This window comes from Acartia tonsa, chromosome 8, assembly GCF_053477335.1.
Source record: "Acartia tonsa isolate MP-2025a chromosome 8, ASM5347733v1, whole genome shotgun sequence".
NCBI lineage: Eukaryota > Metazoa > Arthropoda > Copepoda > Calanoida > Acartiidae > Acartia > Acartia tonsa.
In genome coordinates this window covers 6,452,843-6,471,628 of record NC_137267.1, presented here as the reverse complement: position 1 = coordinate 6,471,628, position 18,786 = coordinate 6,452,843, and the positions used below count along the sequence as shown (strand labels likewise).

Genomic DNA, 18,786 nt, shown 5'->3' with positions numbered 1-18,786 from the left:
CATTCCATGTTCAAGCATAGCACTGGCACTTCAATAAACTATTTAATTTTCACAGATAATCTAAGTAAGGTAAATATTATTTTTAAAATTTTTTACATTTATGGGTCGTCTGAACGTCCTTAAGTTTGTTCGAAACGGATAGCTCTGATCATTAATTTAGGCATGTTAGAAACATCCTATCGAATGCAAACTTTGCATGGTGAATTCTTTAATGGAAGGTACTAGTTAAAAAGGTTAAAATTCTGGGAAAAAAAACAACTCTATAACCATACCAAAAAGTTCAAGCTTTAACATGATGATAAAATCATCTTATTCACTCGCTTTTTGAAAAATTGATTCCTAGGAGATAAGGCACAATATATTAGACTTAGCATCTCTACTGCCAAGTCTTGAAATGTAAGTATGCATATTATATATCCTGTATTCTAAGTTTTGTTATAGATTTATGTAATACTAGCGGCTACGCCCCTAGTGGCACTTTAAATGTTTTTGTTTGTTAAAGTCTCTACGATATTTTTTTACGTACGATACCTCTTTACTTGACGTTGAAGTCTCCCATAAATTTTTTAAAATTTCGATTTTTTTGTCATTTCTCTTGGGAGGGTGGTGGTACCCTCCCCTAAAATAGTTATAAACCTTCCCGGGACCTATGAGAAGCTACCCTGTTATGGAGAACCCGATCGATTCAGCGGTTAGCGAGATCCTTCGGTACAAACACACAAACACACAGACAAACACACAGACATCCTGTTACTTTAGTATAAGGATTATATTTTAATTGGCCTGACACTCTGTTAATGTTCGTTTGTTTGACTGTCTGAAACTTAAAGACATCACTTAACCACATCTAAAAGACCGACATACCAAATTATGGATTAGCATCGCTATTAATAAACACAAATATGATTATATTAAAGACCAATCCCATTTTTAATCTTACGGTCTTTCAACCATTGCTTCATAAATGTTGAATAACTTAAAGAATGTAGGTCTACCTATTACCTATGTATATTTATGTAAAATTATCTACCACTCTAGCTGGTATACTAGCTGTTTCGCCCCTAGCCTCTAGGGGCTTTGTCCCAAGGGTTTATTTAAAAAAAAAAATAAGTACCTCTGGTGCTGCGATCACTAATTTCAAATTGATATTTTTTTTAATTGAGGGGGATTTTTTTTTGGGGGGGAGGGGGGTTGGTTGTGTCCCACTCCCCAAGAAAATAGCTTAAAACAATCACAGGACCAGTAGATATATTCCCTGAAAAGTAAAGCCCAATCGGTTCAGGTTAAGGGACAGACATTCTACTTTGAATTATAGATCAAAATCATTACTATAGGAAAACATTTCAGAGTATTTAAATTGTCTTAAGGGTGGTTTTGGGCTATTTTCTTTCCCTCCAACCCCCCCCCCCCCCGCCATCCTCTAGAGACTAGGGAGAAGCTTCTAGTTTACCTTTAAGATGAAATTGTATTACTAAATTTTAATTTATATATTTGTTTTTAAGTTTATTAAGGGTGATAACTCGCGAGGGTTGTAAAAATTTTCTCAGGGCTCCACCAATATTCTAAGAAATTCTATTTTCCTAAGTTCTTTTTCTAAATGCTAAACATGGTGTTCATACAGACTAGTACATAGACTAGACATACATTAACACTTGTAGAGTGTCAAAATTGAATAATCAGAATATAAATCTAATTAAAATTGCAAGTAAATTTGTTGCAAAATAGATACAGTATACCATTTAAGGACATGCTTAAATTTTTAGAACTTTGTTAAATAGATGCTTCGCTTATAACATTGTACTTGATATACATAGCAATCAGTATTCTAAAAATCTAAATTGTAAGTAAATTTGTTGCAAAATAAATACAGTATACCATTTAAGGACATGCTTGAATTTTTAGAACTTTGTTATATATATGCTTCGCTTATAACATTGTACTTGATATACATAGCAATCAGTAGTCTAAAAATCAGACGAATAGAATGATTTTATCACATAAATTGCTGCCAAAAAGTTGAAAATCAACATGTTTTAAATGGACGTACAGACATTCTTATGACGAATTAAACTGTATACAAAAATATCTTATGATCATAGTAAAATTAAAAGGATATTATGTTGCTGATAGTCCCTTTCGTGGCAACGCACCTTAAGGGGCGATTCTTCGTATTTTTCACAGTAGCTTTTCTCCTATTTCTAGCCCCTTTCGGGGGATCTAACCCTGTGGGGCCAATTACCTAACCCTGTGGGGCAATAACCTAACCCAAAATAACCTATTCTGACCTAATATAACTTTTAAAAAGCCATTTTAAAAATACGACGAATCGCCCCTTAAGGGGCGTTGCCACGAAAGGGACTTTTCCCAAAAGGTCAATTTGCGGCATTGATAAAACATTAGGCAAAGTAGGTGTATTGAGTGTGCTTTAAAAGGTCAAATCTAAATGGTAGAATCCACTCATAGATATGACAGCTCATAGCATAATAAATTTTGTGTTTAGCTATTGTTTTAATGTCCTATTCATTTATTTTTGAATGCTAGGTTTTTAAAAGCGAAGCTTTTCTACAATTAGGTTCGGTCCATTAGCTTTTTTTTATTGTAACAGTTAGCTCTTTTTGTTAATTTAGACATGTTAGAATATTCCCATCGTTTTCAAACTTTGTATGATGATTCCTGTATTAGTTAGGTACGATTTAGAAAGCGTAGCAGCTTTATATTGTCCTTATGTCCATTTTAAACATTTAGATTTTTATTTTTTTAACAACTAATTTTTATGTGATATGATTATCCGATTTGTGTACATTTAGGCGAGTTAGAGGCCTCTATCATCATAAAAACTAGGGATTCTCCATCTCTTTTTTAGGGGTTTTCTTTCTCATCCCTCCTCTCGTCCCTCATTTTTATGACGTCATTGAGGGACTTTCTTCGTCTTCGTTTTTTTATAAAACCTTTTAAATCTATTTTTTACATCTATTATGGTCTGAAATGGTTTTATAACTGACATATTCTAAAAATAGTTATTATTGATTAAACAGATCTATAGTATAGTCTGGTTCTCAGATTTACTGAATAACCATGTACATCATCGTATTACAAACAGATCTATAGTATAGATGTATATACAGAAAACTACCTCCCTTCATTTTTCAAAGACCTCTTTCGTCTTCTTCTAAATTATTTTTTGCTACTTGGCTGTGTTAATATAAGCGACACTATTTTGGTTAATTTTCAATGACCCAATAGGAAGATTGCACAAGACAGTTGCGATGGGGAGATACAGTTATTTAAACTCTTTCTCCCTCTAGTATTTTACTCTAATATTGATTACATTAATAATATGCTTTAATAAACCTGTTAGGGCAAGATGTTTTAGAATAGGAGCAAAGCTTCTCTATATAATTACCCGCGATCGTACATCAAAGTCTTAACGAATCCGCTGGTAGGGAAGGTAATAGCTTCTAACCACGGTCAAACTTTGTATGATTAAAGATCTTGTTCATCCAAAATTTTGATGGGTGTTCTTTGCCAAATGGCCTAATTCAAAAACCTGAAACTGAAACAATATATAAATGATTTTTTTAGGTTTTCCTTTGACATATACACTAGACTTTGAAAACAAATATAATTTAGAAATCATTCAAATCAGATTATTGTAAAAAAAATATCAGCAAATAAGTGCATTATTTTTTAGTATGTAGCTTCAGAAATTTACAAAGACTGTATCTATAATACAAAGTAGAATGATGTCTGTCCGTCTGTCCGTCCGTCCGTTCGTCTGAAGCTTAAGATCTCGGTAACCACTGAACCGATTGGATTCTACTCTTTAGGGTAAATACCTACTGGTCTTTTGGTGGTTTTAGGCTATTTTCTTAGGGGTTGGGACACACCCAACCCCCCAAAAAAGAAAAAAATCTCCGACCCATTTTTTTTACTGAAGATTTCCATGGTCCTTTTTTTTGCTGAAGATTTCCCTGGGCCTTTTACGAATTTCGCCTTAATTTTTTTTGATCACCTCTTGGGGCAAAGCCTCTATAGGCTATGAGCGAAGCCGCTAGTTTTTCATAAACAAATAAATTTAATCATTTATAAGGATTGTATTTAACGACTATAACGAAGATTATAAAATCCTGCTATGGACAAATTTGAGTTTTTTTTAGGAACTAGCTTTAAATTTGTAATTTCAATCTGTGGATATAGCTGTAAACATTTATAAAGACTGTTTTAATTAACTTTTTATCATCAAACAAGGGTAACAACATCCATAAAAGCGAAGCTCTGTAATTGAAGGACAAACGGACATTAACGCTTGTATAGTGTCTGAAGTGAATAATCAGAATATAAATGTATAAGAGTCGAAGCAAAATTTTAAGTAAATTTGTTAAAAAACAGCTTGTACAGTATAATGTTTATGGGCCTACTTTTATTTTTATGACTTGATTATAGAGTTGCTTCGCTTATGATATTGTACTTTTTTGTCTCAGGAATCAGTATACCAAAAATCAGATCAATCGGATAATTAGATCACATAAAAATTTGTTGTTAAAAAAGTAAAAAAATCAACATGTTCAAAATAAACGCACGGACATTCTGGTAGTGATCATAGAGTTGCTATGCTTTCTAAATCGTGCCTAACTACTACAGGAATCACCATGCAAAGTTTGAAATTGATAGGACAATTCTAACATGCCCGATATTAACGTAAAAAGCTATCCGTTACGGACGGACGGACCGACCCTATGTATAAAAAAGCTTTGCTTTTAAAAATAAGTAGTTTTACATATATATGTATATAAATACTAGTTGACTTTTTTTTATACTTTAGGATGTAGCTGTAAGCATTTTTAAAGACTGTATTGGACGACTTTTAGTTAGAAGGCTTTTATCCACAAGTAAAAATGTTACCTACAAAGATTGGAGATTTCCAAGGTATTTTTTTAAAAATATTTTAAAAGCGAACCTTTTTTACAATAAGCGGAACGGTTAGCTGTTTCGATTCCAAACTTTGCATGAAAATTCTCATAACAATTAGGTACGATTTAAAATTTCAGTAACCCTATAATCGTTACCAAAAAAGTCCGTATGTCCATTTAAAACATGCTGATTTTTTTCTTTTTGACAACAAATTTTTGTATAATATAATTATTCTATTCATCTTAAATTTGGAATCCTGATTCCTAATACAACAAGGTACAATGGATAAAGCGAAGCATCTTTATAATCAAATCCTAAGAATTAAGTATGTCCTTAAACATCCTGTATTTAAGTAGTTTTGCAACAAATTTACTTATAATTTTGTTAAGACTTATTCAAATCTGACACTCTACAAGTGTTTAGGTTCGTTTGTTCTACTGTTTCAGAGCTTTGCTTTCATGGATGTTATCTAAATTGAATCCACGTATACTATCTTCATTCTTCCATACAATTAGCGGATGCACTATTTTTTTATCATGTTCAATTTAATTAATTTTCAGGTTCAAGATTCAGTTTATTTCTTACCTATATTTCCAACAAACTTACAGAAGAGAGTTAGGTAATACATTTTATTTTAAAAGTTACTAGCGACTTTGACCTCTAGTGGCACTAATGAGTGTGTGTGGGGGGAGGGCAAACAATTTTAATTCACTCTGATTTAATGAATTTTTTTCTGGAAGCCCTTTCTCTTGAAAATATTCTCCCCACAAAAAATAGATGTAAACATTCCCATAAAACTGAATCAGTCTAGCAGTTAGTGATATCTTTCGTTACAGATACACAGAAAGAGAGACAAACATTCTGTTACTTTTATATAGAATTTAACCAACAGGCTAAACGATTATTCAAATATCAGTTCAGAGCTTTTACTGTAGAGTAAGAGGCAATTTATAAATCAGAAAGATTCCGTGATTTTTTTAGTAGTTTCAAAATCATTAGCGAGGAGTAATATCTAATTCTTATACCCACAAATTATCTCATATAATCTTTTAGTTTCTGTTTAACTAACTTCACAAAGCCCTTACCTTTTCGGGAGCCTATACGAAACCAAGGATAAAAAACTCCCCACATAACCTAACCCAATCTAATTACTTGTATTTTCTTTTCTTGGTGTTTGGCAATCCGCTTGCTGCGATGCAACAATATACATATGAAGTAAAATATGTATAAAATGACACTGGCTATTATTTGATTATATTTATTAATTTAGATAAATATAAAGAAGCACTGTGTTCCAAAGATGGCGATGTAATTGAAGCACTCGAGGATATAAATATTTTTTTAGACATATCATAATTGGGGTAGAGTCCTTTTCGTGGCAACACACCTTAATGGGCGATTCTTCGTATTTTTGACAGTAGCTTTTATCCTATTTCTAGCCCCTGCCAATTTCCAAACCCTGTGGGGAAATCACCTAACCTGATATAACCTAACCTAACCTAAAATAACCTATTAAAAGCCATTTTAAAAATTCGCCCCTCAAGGCACGCAGCCACAAAAGGGACTATAAAATAGCCTTAAACCACCTCAGGACCCCTAGTTATATTCCCTGAAGAGTAGAATCCGATCGGTTCAGCGGTTACCAAGATCTTAAGGGACGGACGGACGGACAGACAGACAGACAGACATCGTTCTACTTTGTATTATAGATATGCTAGGTTGGTTAATGACTGCTTTGTAGCCTTTTTCTTTAAGACCCATGCCATGTCAAAGTGTCAATAGTTATTATCGCATCGTAGTATTGACATCTTTCCTCGGATATCAAAATAAAAAAATCTAATATTCAAACTGTTTTGAATTTAAACTGTTATACGATGCTTTACATGATTTTTTAGTATGGCTAAGAACCTGTTCCATAAAAATATTTAAATTTACATAAATAAATATTTATTTGTTAGACTCCTCCAACGAATGAAATATTTTTCTTTGACACAAATGGATTACCATGTAAGTAGAAATAATAAATATGGAAAGTATGGTTGGGCCGGATACTTTTTTGGCCGGATACCGGATATCTGGCCAACGCCGGATATCCGGAAAATTATCGGATATCTGGCCGGATAACCAGATATACGGCATTAGAAATCAGACGGATATTCTGTATCCGGATAGTTTCAATATCAATATCAATTGCCGGATATCCGGCTGGATATACAGCCAAACCAGATATCCGGCCTAACCAAATGAAAAGTCTATAGATGAACAATTCCTCAATTGAACCAAAAACATTAATAGTGTAGGATCAATTTGACAACATTATTAGTTAGAACAGGGGCGTCCAAGCTTTTTATTTTGGGGGAGGTAAAAATTTTTTAGGGGGGGGGGTAATTCGTTTTTTGGGGGGGTAAATTTTTTTTAACCCCCCCAAAAAATTTTTACCCCGGGGGTAAAATTTGCTTCGGGGGGGGGTAATTACCCCCTCTGAAATCTGTTGGCAGGGGTAAATTTAGTTTACCCCCCACAAAATTTACCCCCGGGGTAATTTTATCCTTATACTAAAGTAACAGGATGTTTGTCTGTCTGTCTGTGTGTACCGAAGGATCTCGCTAACCGCTGAACCGATCGGGTTCTCCTTAACAGGGTAGCTTCTCATAAGTCCCAAGAAGGTTTATAACTATTTTTGGGGAGGGTACCACCACCCTCCCAAGAGAAATGACAAAAAAATCAAAAAAAATTTAAATTTAGGGGAGACTTCAACGTCAAATAAGGTGGTATCGTACATAAAAAATTAACTTTAACAAACAACAACAATTAAAGTGCCACTAGAGGCCTCTAGGAGCGTAGCCGCTAGTTAAATATATAGTAATAAAAATGCGCGCGAAGCGCGCAAAAATTTTTTTTATTAGAGATTTTTTATTTTGGGGAGGGTATTTACCCCCCTAAAATTATTTGGGGGGGGGGTAAATACCCCCTCCTAAATGGTTGGGGGTGCCATACGGGACCCCAAGGGTAGGGGTAAATTTTAAATTGGGGGGGGGGGGGGGGGGGGTAAAATGAAAAAAATTTTGAGAAAAATTTTATTTAAAAAAATAGGTTTCGTGATTTTATGTTGATGTATTTATTAATATCATCATGCAATTAACCCATTAGTGCCGAGCGCCACTTTTATGGGCCGATCGAGCTGTAAGTTTCAGGGAAGCTTTATAATGGTCAAAACGGAATTCGTATTTTTTTGTTTTGCTCTAGTGGCGTGCACAGGAAAGTTGCAAAAAAACCCGGTTCGGCTTGGCCATAAATGCCAACCAGGCATTAACACCCGTTTTTGGTGCTTTCCCCCAGTTTTAAAACCCGGTTGACCTGTATAAACCCGGTTATTTTGACCAAAAATCGAAAAATGTAATTTTTGAACGCCAAAAGTGAGATGAACACTTTTTAGAACTTTGAAACGATCCGTAATTGAAAACTACACAACCTCATGTAATCTAAAGAGCTACAAGTATAATACGAAGCGATTTATTTCAAATTTAGTGTTTCGGCTATAGGTGCCGCCGTTTTCGGGTAAAAAAACCCGTTGCTCGAAGTTTTAAAAGACACACACTACAAAAAAAGAACATATAAAATTTGGGTGTTACATATCAGAAAACGATCATAAAACTATTGGGTGACACCTATAGAGATTACTAGGGTTATTATGGTGGCTCAAACCCTTACTAATGACGTTAATTGTTATTTTTATTGGTTGAAAAGTTAAAACCGGGTAATAAAAACCGAAACCGAGCCGGGTTTTAAAATTTTCGGGTATGTATGGCCAAGCCGAACCGGGTCATAATAGGGCGTAAAAAAACGATAAAAAAATCATATGAAAAATAATAATTTGAATAAAACGAATTCACATATAGATGTACTTGTCAATAAACATTAGATTTCACGAAAAAAATCAGCGACTTTACTATAAAAACAAAAAAGTTAGATGGGGTATTTTGAATTGTCATGATTTTCAAACTTTGTTGATCTATACCAGCAAACGGAAGTAAGCTAAACTGCCTGCTCCAGGGGGAAATGAAAGCCAGGGTAGTAGAGGGGGGATTCATACTGAGAATGATGCAATTATGAAGCCGGAAACCGGTTTTTTTTCCATTTTCTGGCACCGGGTTTTAAAACCCGGTTCGGCACTAATGGGTTAAATATTTTGTGTAATAAAGCTCAAAATGAGATTTATTTTCACTGGATAAAAAAACATGTATCGTATATTTGTATAGAAATTATCCTTAGATTAATCTATTCTATAATCTTTTTTTATATTCTTATTCATAAACAACTGCAAATATCAAATAACCATACATTTAAATATCAACATTTTCCAATTGGCAAAAAAAGTAGACCATGAAAGTATTAATGACGTAAGATGAAGAATAGGACGATTAATTATGTATTCATTTAATCTTTTTGTAATGATTTAGACAATGGTTCAGTTCCAATGTTGTTTAAATGTATTCCGAGATATAGAATGGTAAGATAGTTTTTGTATGAACTAAAAAATTTCTAGAGAGAGAGAGAGAGAGAGAGAGAGAGAGAGAGAGAGAGAGAAAGAGAGAGAGAGAAAGAGAGAGAGAGAGAGAAAGAGAGAGAGAGAGAGAGAGAGAGAGAGAGAAAGAGAAAGAGAAAGAGAGAGAAAGAGAAAGAGAGAGAGAGAGACAAAGAAATCCAAGTACAATACAAAGATTTTCTTCTGTTTAGGATCTATTCTACATTCAATTTGTGTTCCATAAAGCTTTCCCTCACTTCATACAGAACATTATTATTCTGGATATTGATCTCAGCTTCAGGTAATTATTGAAAATAAACATACATATGATGTAAATATGTTCTAGTTTAATAACAAGGATGACAACATCCATAAAAGGGAAGGTCTGAAACATAAAGAAACGAACATTAACATTTTTAGAGTGCCAGAACTGTATAAAATAAAAGTATTTTCAGTATATATACCTAGCACTTAAAGATTTAGTTTTTAAAAAGGCTTTAGAATAAAGCCAAAAAAAACCCAAGACTAAATAAAATATCTTAAAACTTTTCGGACTTTTGGGAAGTTTTTCTAATAGGTTTAGTGGATAACGAATTCTTGGAGGATAAATAAAATAACCTTACTACTTTATGTAACAACTAGCGGCTTCGCCCCTTGAGGCCTCTAGGCACTTGAGGAGAGGGGAGTTAAATCCCAATACCAACTTTTTTAAAAGTTTTTTTTTGGGTGCGATTTCTCTTGGGAGGGTGGTGGTACCCTCTCAAAAAATATTTATAAACCTTCCCAGGATCTATGAAAAGCTACCCTGTTAAGGAGAACCCGATAGGTTCAACGGTTAACGAGATCCTTCGGTACAAACATACAAACGAACAGATAGACAAACAGACATCATTCTACTTTGTATTATAGATAATTAGACATAATTTACTTTTCAGAACTGATATAGGCAAGCTTTATGAATATTTTGATCTTATGAACGACAGGTAAATATTTTCCTTGCATCCATACATTTCTTTATAGGGTTGGGCCGGATACTTTTTTTGTTCGGATATCTGGTATCTGGCCAACGTTCCATATCCGGTTATTCAGCCGGATATCCGGTAATTTGACGGCATTATAAATCAGCCAGATATACGGTATCTGGATAGCTTTAATATCCGGTATCCGGCCGGACATTGAGAATGTTTTCCTTGCATCCAAATCTTTTCCAATTATTGGCTAGCATTGCATCATTTTAAAAATCTTTATTCTAATCTAATATTGTTGTTTCTGCAGTCCTGAATTTAAAATCACAACTTGATAAGCTCATAAATTATCAAGGTTAAGTTTTCTAGTGGTTTCCTTCAACATGCCTGTTGAGCAGCGTTGCGAAGCCGTTTGATTTTGGTGCGGCTCCAGCTCCGGCTCCGGCTTCGGCCCCGACCTAAAATCAAGAAAAAAAACTCGACATATTTTTTTCCCACGTGTATTTTTGACTTGTGAAGCTTTTAAAAGTTGAATTTTTAATAAAAATGGATTTGAAAAACTTAATAGGGGCATTTGCACATGACAAAATAGAGTTACCAAATTATAATTTATAAAAAATCTCTTTCTTTATCTAGTCCGGAGCCGGAGCCGTTCTTTAACAAAAAATACGGCTCCGGCTCCAGCAAAATATGGCGGCTCCACGGCTCCGGGCTCCAGCTCCGCAACACTACTGTTGAGCATTGAAAATAAAGGAGGGGTACTTTTTTTTATGCCTAATCCATTCCCCTGCGAGGAATATATTTCCGGTACTCTATCCCTGCAAGTGTATTATGGACGTATAGCATGCAGACAATAACTAATTATAGAGAAGACTCGCTATTTTTACCATCAAATAACTTCACTTTATTTTTTTAGTTGATCAACTTTATTGAAGACACAAATGATAAAATAAGCAATATTATATAACTGATAAATGTATAATTATCCTGGGTTGGATTTATAAATTAACTGTGGCGTCCGCACCTAGGGACTCGAGCCTACAGCTACAGGGGGAGAACCTAGCTATGCTAGATTCAAATACCAACTAGCTCCCTTTGGCTTTGCATATATTTATTTGCAAGCCGCAGCTTGCAATATCATGACAGCTAGCCCGTAAATCCTTAATCTTATTTAGCTGTCTGTTTATATTAATAAAGAGGAGTAAAGCTTCTCTTTAATCAACACCACACAAGGCTACCCAGTACCCAATATAAACTAACCTAACCAACCCCAAAGAGACAAACATAAAACTACCCCTTCCTTAATTTTCACAGTTTTTTTTACATAACTAGCGGCTTCGCCCCTAGCCTCTAGGGGCTTTGCCCCAAGAGGTTTGATCAAACTAATTTTTCGTGTTTTAATTAGATTTTAAAGAAAATTTTTAAAAAAAATTGGGGGGAGGGATTTTTTTTTTTGGGTGGGGGGGGGGTTAGTCGACCCCACTATTTTTATTTTAGTTTCAAAAAGAAAAAGGATTTTTTTTTTGGTGGGGTATTTTTCATTTTTTGGGGGGGTTAAGGGTGTCCCAACCCCCAAGAAAATAGTTATAAACCTTCCCGGGACCTATGAGAAGCTATCCTATAAAGGAGAACCAGATCGGTTCAGCGGTTAGTGAGATCTTTCGCTACAAACAAACAAACAGACAGACAAACAAACAGACAAACAAACAGACAAACAAACAGACAAACAAACAGACAAACAAACAGACAAACAAACAGACAAACAGACAAACAGACAAACAGACAAACAGAAAGACAGACATACAGACATCGTTCTCCTTTGTATTATAGATGACCTTTTTTTTGTTAGAGAAATAGTTGCAGTAGCCAAAGATTGGTCTCTAAATGCAGGAAGGTGTCTACTACGTAGAAATATAGATCCTGAGAATTCCATGGGAGCAAAAGGTCCTTTTCAAGTAAGATTATGCGCATATAAAGTCATTATAATACAAGGATGACAACACGTCCATAAAAGCAAAGTTCTGAAATGGTATGACAACCGAACATTAACTCTTGTAAAGTGTCAGAACTGAATATACAAAATATGAATATGTAAGTTTTGACAAAATCTTATGTAAATCTTATGTTGCAAAACTTCGTAATTACAGAATTCTGTTTAAGAACATACTGACATTTTTAGGACTTGTGGAGGGTCTTTAATCATCTTCCAAGAATTATGCAAAAAAAATCCTTAAAACTTTTAAAATCAAAATGATGGACTAACGGATACTTGGACGGACGGCGTATGAATTATAGAGTTGCTCAACTACCATAAATATTTTTTTGTTTTTCATATGCTTCATCATGTATTAATCAATTTTCATCAAAATCACTGATAACAAGTAAACTAGCATATTTATTGCAAAATGTTATAGACAGCTTTTCGCGGAAAGAAAAGTAAATATTATTAAGATTAAAACCATTTGTTAGCCCTGAGAAACTGAAGGCCTGGTGTTAATATATGATTTTTTTTTACTTTATTAATCGTAATTGTCTGTAATACGATGCATTTTAGGTATGACTGAGAAACAGGTTCTAATCTATCTGATATAAATTGGTTTCGAATCCATACTGAGCTGGATCTTTAAATCATTATAGTGGTGAGCCAGATCGGGGTGAGCTAACTTTCCACCAATGATAGCACAACATTTTACGAAATGCCGCGCTGTGATTGGCTGAAATTCAGCGCAACCCGATCTGGCTCACCACTAAAATGATTTAAAGATCCAGCTCTGGAAAATTTGTAGAATATAAATTCTGGAGTAGTTCTAATGGACCTGGACAAGATGAGAAGACAACCAGAAGTCTTTTCACCAGAACATTTTGCCACTCTCAAAGCTAAATATAATTATGCTACTTTTGCTGATCAGGTCAGTTATAGTCAGGGCTCGGTAGCTGGATCAGTAATATTTGACATAATATCATTTGACATAAATTCATTTCACATAAAACATTTGACATAAAATAACTTCACATAATGTTAAATTTGACATAAATACATTTGACATAAAGGTACACTTCACATACCGTTTCACATAAAGGTACATTTACCATAATGGTAAATTTGATATAAAGGTACAATTTACATTAAGGTACAATTCACATAAAGGTACACTTAGCATAAAGTTACACTTGACATAAAGGTACACTTGACATAAAAGTAAATTCAATATAGAGGAGAGGTATACTTGACATAAAGGTACACTTGACATAAAGGTCTATTTTACAGGTCAGGTCAGTTATAAGCACAGCAGGGCTCGGTAGCCGCGCGTCAGCCGCATGTAAGCCTAATGGAAATCAACCTTTTAACAATTTCAATAATGAACTGCAAGTCTAAACCTGACTCAAATATAACAAAAACTCTTTTATCCAAATGGGTTTTAATTTGAGGCTTATTCGCGGATGTCGAGCCCTTTACCATTTACAAATATTCAATAATCTAACTAAATACATATTTTATATGAAACTATATTACTATGTAATATAGTTTTTAAAAGCGAGGCTTTTCTATAATTAGGGTCGGTCCGTCCGTCACGGATAGCTTTTTTCGTTAATTTAGGCATGTTAGAATTGTCCTATCGATTTCAAACTTTACATGGTGATTCCTTTAGTAGTTAGGTACGATTTAGAAAGCGTAGAAACTCTATAATCATAACAAGAATGTCCGTACGTCCATTTTAAACATGTTGATTTTTTTACTTTTTTTAACAACAACTTTTTATGTGATATAATAATCCGATTGATCTGATTTTTGGTATACTGATTCCTGGGACAACAAAGTACAATATTATAAGCGAAGCAACTCTATAACCAAGTCATAAAAATGTAAGTATGTCCATAAAAATTATTCTGTATGAAGCTGTTTTTCAACAATTTTACTTATAATTTTGCTTTGATATTTATACATTTATATTCTGATTATTGAATTCTGACACTATACAAGTGTTAATGTCCGTTTGTCCTACCGTTTCAGTGCTTCGCTTTTATGGATGTTGTCATCCTTGTTTTTTAGCTTTCCGCAGGTAGTCAAATGAAAATTTTAACATTGGCTAGCTTTGTTGGAAACCAGGGGCCGCGAAGGCCCGGGCTGACAAAACTGGGATTCATGATTTTATTTTAGTATTCGTGGATAATTGTCTATTATACGACACGATGATTTCTCACTTTTAGTATGAGATAGAAACGGTTCTTGTCAAGCGGATATTAAGCCAGACTTGAAAAGGCTTTATCTTTTAAATTAACTAAGCTTATTAATCAAAATTTTGTTTATTTTATTAATAATCATTATTTTCAGTCACGGAGCTATACTTTTATTATTAAAAATTATTAAAATTTTAGGATGCATATTTTCTGTTGAATTATGACAGTCCAGATTTGGTAAGAATTGATTTATTTCATTATTTTGAAAATAAGCAGACAAAAACCCCTTTTTATTCCTTTTTTTCTATAGCCTTTAATCATATGTGATTTTCCTGTGATCCCATAACTATGAAGGTCGCTATAGTGCTATAAAAAATGACCAGGTAGGCCACTACACAGAATAAACTACCAATGGCAGGACAGTATACATTTTAATCGACCAATGATCTAGCTATTATAATCGTTTTCGATTCTCCGTTGATCCCATTATACTCACTAGCGGTTACGCCCCTAGAGGCCTCTAGGGGCACTTGAGGAAGAGGAGTTGAATCTCAAAACCTATTTTTTCAGTTTAGATTTTTTCTTAAATTAAAAAAAAAATTGGGGGGGGGTTATTTTTTTTCTAGGGTTGATTTCTCTTGGAGGGTGGTGGTACCCTTCCTCAAAATAGTTATAAACCATCCCGGGACCTATGAGAAAATACCCTGTAAAGGAGAACCCGATCGGTTCAGACACACAGATAGACAAACACACATCCTGTTACTTATTATAAGGATATATAAAATAATCATTTTATTTGTATTATCAGATTTGTTTTGATATAATTTATTTTAAATTTTAGGTTTATATTCTGCCATGTCAGTACAATTATATGGTGAGTCATATTTATTAGTAGCGAAGCTACTCTATAATTCACTTTGTTAGTAGCGAAGCTACTCTATAATTCACTTTGTCCGTCCGTCCGCCCGTCAGTCAGTCCGTCAGTCAGTCCGTCCGTAACGCTATGGGGGAAATGGGATTTACTCAGCTCCTATAAATGATAGAATGCTGAAATTTTTAGACAACATTCCCATCATTAAGGAGCACAATTGACTATAAAACATCATTGGCGTTCGGACCGATTTTTAGCAGGTTTTAGGCTATTTTTATATTCTTCACATTTTTCTCCATATCTTCAGTGTTTATGGTCCGATTTTTAAAATTTTTTCAGTTACAGATATTAAATTAAATTTCCCGTCGTTTAAAGGAACAACCATGAAGGTCAGACTGCCTTTTTAGCAGGTTTTAGGCTATTTTTATATTTTTCACATTTTTCTCCATATCTTCAGTGTTTATGATCCGATTTTCAAAATTTTTTCAGTTATAGATATCAAAATCAAATTTCCCGTCTTTTAAAGAAAACAATCTTGACGGCCAGACTGCCTCTTTAGCAGGTTTTAGGCTATTTTTTATGTATTTAACATTTTTCTCCATATCTTCAGTGTTTATAGTCCGATTTTCAAAATTTTTCAGTTATAGATATCAAAATTAAATTTCCCGTCTTTTAAACAAAATAACCATGACGGCCAGACTGCCTTTTTGGCAGGTTTTAGGCTATTTTTATATTTTTAACACTTTTTTCCATATCTTCAGTGTATATGGTCCGATTTTCCAAATCTTTTAAGTTAAGGATTTAAAAATTAATTTTTTTGTCGTGTTAATAAAACAACCATGACGGCCCGACTGCCTTTTATCAGGTTTTTGGCTATTTTTATATGTTTTACATATTTCCCCATATCTTTGTTTATTTTGATGCAATTTTCAAACTTTTATGGGATATCAGTATCAAAATAATTTTTCCCATTGTTATGAGCATCTTAAATATAATTTACTTTGACCATCGTCATCATGCAAAATAAAACAAGGTTTCATGTTTATTTTATTCAATAAATCTATTCTTGATTTTAGTAAAAACCTTTTAAATCTACCTATACGTATTCCCATCGACGATTTTTTGTGCTTCGCTACTTATGGATGTTGTCATCCTTGTTTAATTTACTAAAGGGTGAGCAAAAAAATGAGTACATTTTTAAAATTCAAATTGCGCGGCTTGTGTTAATGGTAGAAAAAAGGTAGACATACCGTTAGAACCGTTATTAAGTCCATTTGTTGGAAAACGATTCCTGTGCTACGCATTGGTAAGAAGCTACGCGTTAAAATGTCCCAACTGACGTAAAACTTGACTTGCTAGTATATTATTAAATATTGGAGAATAGGATGTGCAAAAAGAGCTGCGTACATTTTTAAAATTCAAATTGCGCGGCTTGTGTAGAAAAATGTTACGCATACCGTTATAACCGCAATGAACTATATTTTTTTTGAAATATAAGAACGGTTCCTGTGCTACAAATAATCTAGGAGCTAGGTGGTAAAATGGCCCAAATTTTACTCGAAAGTCAAGTTTTAAGTCAGTTGGGATTTGAATTTTAAAAATGTACGCATTGTTTTTGCTCACCCCTTAGCTGAGAAGACCATAGACGTCCATGGGGGGGGGGGGTAATGGGGTGATTACCCCCCCCCCCCCCCATAAAAAATTTTACCCTCCCCCCCAAATAAAAAAGCTTGGACGCCCCTGGAGCAGACTCAGGTTGTGGTTCTCTCCAATCAAAATCTAAACTTGTAGAGGGTGAAAATTTCCTTTAACGCAATCAATTGGTTCGTTGAAAATAGCCTAAAGCCTGAGCAGTAATAAAATATCATCTTTACTGGTATATAAATATGTTGGCTAAACTTTTTTCACTCTTTTTTTAGATTATCATAGACAACCAATAAGTTTAGAAAGATGGGAAAAAAAGAATAAGAGCTTTTCTATAAGGTTTCGTGATCACATAAAAACAAAATAAATTAAAAGCAAAAATGTTTTCTTCCCAGTATTTCTTCGAATATATCAACTGGATTAAAACAAGAAGTTGAATCTCTACAATTTTAATCCTATTTTTGAAAGGAAAAGATAAAAAAAAACATTTATTTTTTGGGAAAGGCCAAGTTAAATTTTTCTTTGATTAGTGGTAGTAACTTCCCCCTCTAATAGTTATAAACCATCCAAGGACCTTTGACGAGCTAATTTGTAAAGAAGAACCATATCGGTTCAGCGGTTAGCGAGATCCTTCGGTACACACAGACAGACAGACGGATAAACATCTTATTGCCTTTATAGTATACAGAATTAAATATTAGGTGTACACGGTATCCGAGTTGACCCATAAGAAGAGCTTGACTTATTTGAACTGTTTCGGGGAGCCCTACATCCAACACTATGCTGTGCATATCAACGCCATCTATAAATATTTACCAAATTATAATCATCTATTCAAGCTTAGCACGTGGTGTTGGGACTCAAAATGGACACACTGCTATTAATATACGAGAGGTGGCGTTCTAAAATTATTCCGCTATTAGCTAGATGGAATATTAATTATTTTTTTCCATTGTCCTATCCCTGTTTAAAGTATTAAAGTATTTCCTCTTTCTTTGAAATATTTTAGGATCCTAATATTTTTTATTTCAATTTATCGTCCTGAAAGGGTTAAAATGTTTTGTTAACTGTTAGATTTTAGTTCAATATCTGACCACATTACGCACGTATCGCTAGTATCAAATTATTTTAAAAATAAGTTTTCTTTTATTTACCATGTTATAGATTTAAATTTTCTGTTTTATGAATATAAATTCAATACTTCAATATAATTCAAATAGCAACATGAAATAAAAAAAAAGAATTTATTCTTCATGCAGTAAAATAATGGGTCATATCCTTCTGGTCAATGAGAGTTTATTTTGGATTATTGGAGCACTATGGGTTTTAAACATTTATCGTTTGGAAAACTTGAGCCCATATATAGACATTTATTTCCTATATAGATCTGTCATGGATCTTGATGCAATTAAGCAGGCTGTTTTGTAAATGTTAAAAATTGGAAGCTTTCATTTAACAAAAGTTCCCGCAAATATAAGTATTAAATGATATGATATTAAATTTTATGAAGATTTCCCTCAAAGTGCTAAGTAGAGCATAGAACCCTTAACTACATTTTAATTTTTAAAAAATGCAAATATTGAGTTTTTTCTTTTGTTTTATATTACTTATGTCAATTTTTCTTGAACAAATTAGAGGGGGACAATTTCAAATATCGATTGGTACTTTGAATATGTACTAGCGGATTCGCC

The 18,786-nt window shown here is 33.7% G+C and overlaps 1 protein-coding gene across 1 annotated transcript; it reads left to right on the top strand.

Annotated features, from left to right (window-relative positions):
- The first annotated feature begins 9,294 nt into the window (after positions 1-9,294).
- On the top strand, positions 9,295-17,979 carry LOC145325630 (xyloside xylosyltransferase 1-like). The gene is made up of 7 exons (XM_080168592.1): positions 9,295-9,300; positions 9,649-9,737; positions 10,372-10,419; positions 12,251-12,356; positions 13,188-13,310; positions 14,779-14,817; positions 17,797-17,979. The coding sequence occupies exons 1-7, from the start codon at positions 9,295-9,297 to the stop codon at positions 17,977-17,979; spliced, it is 594 nt and encodes a 197-aa protein (XP_080024718.1).
- The last annotated feature ends 807 nt before the right edge of the window (positions 17,980-18,786 follow it).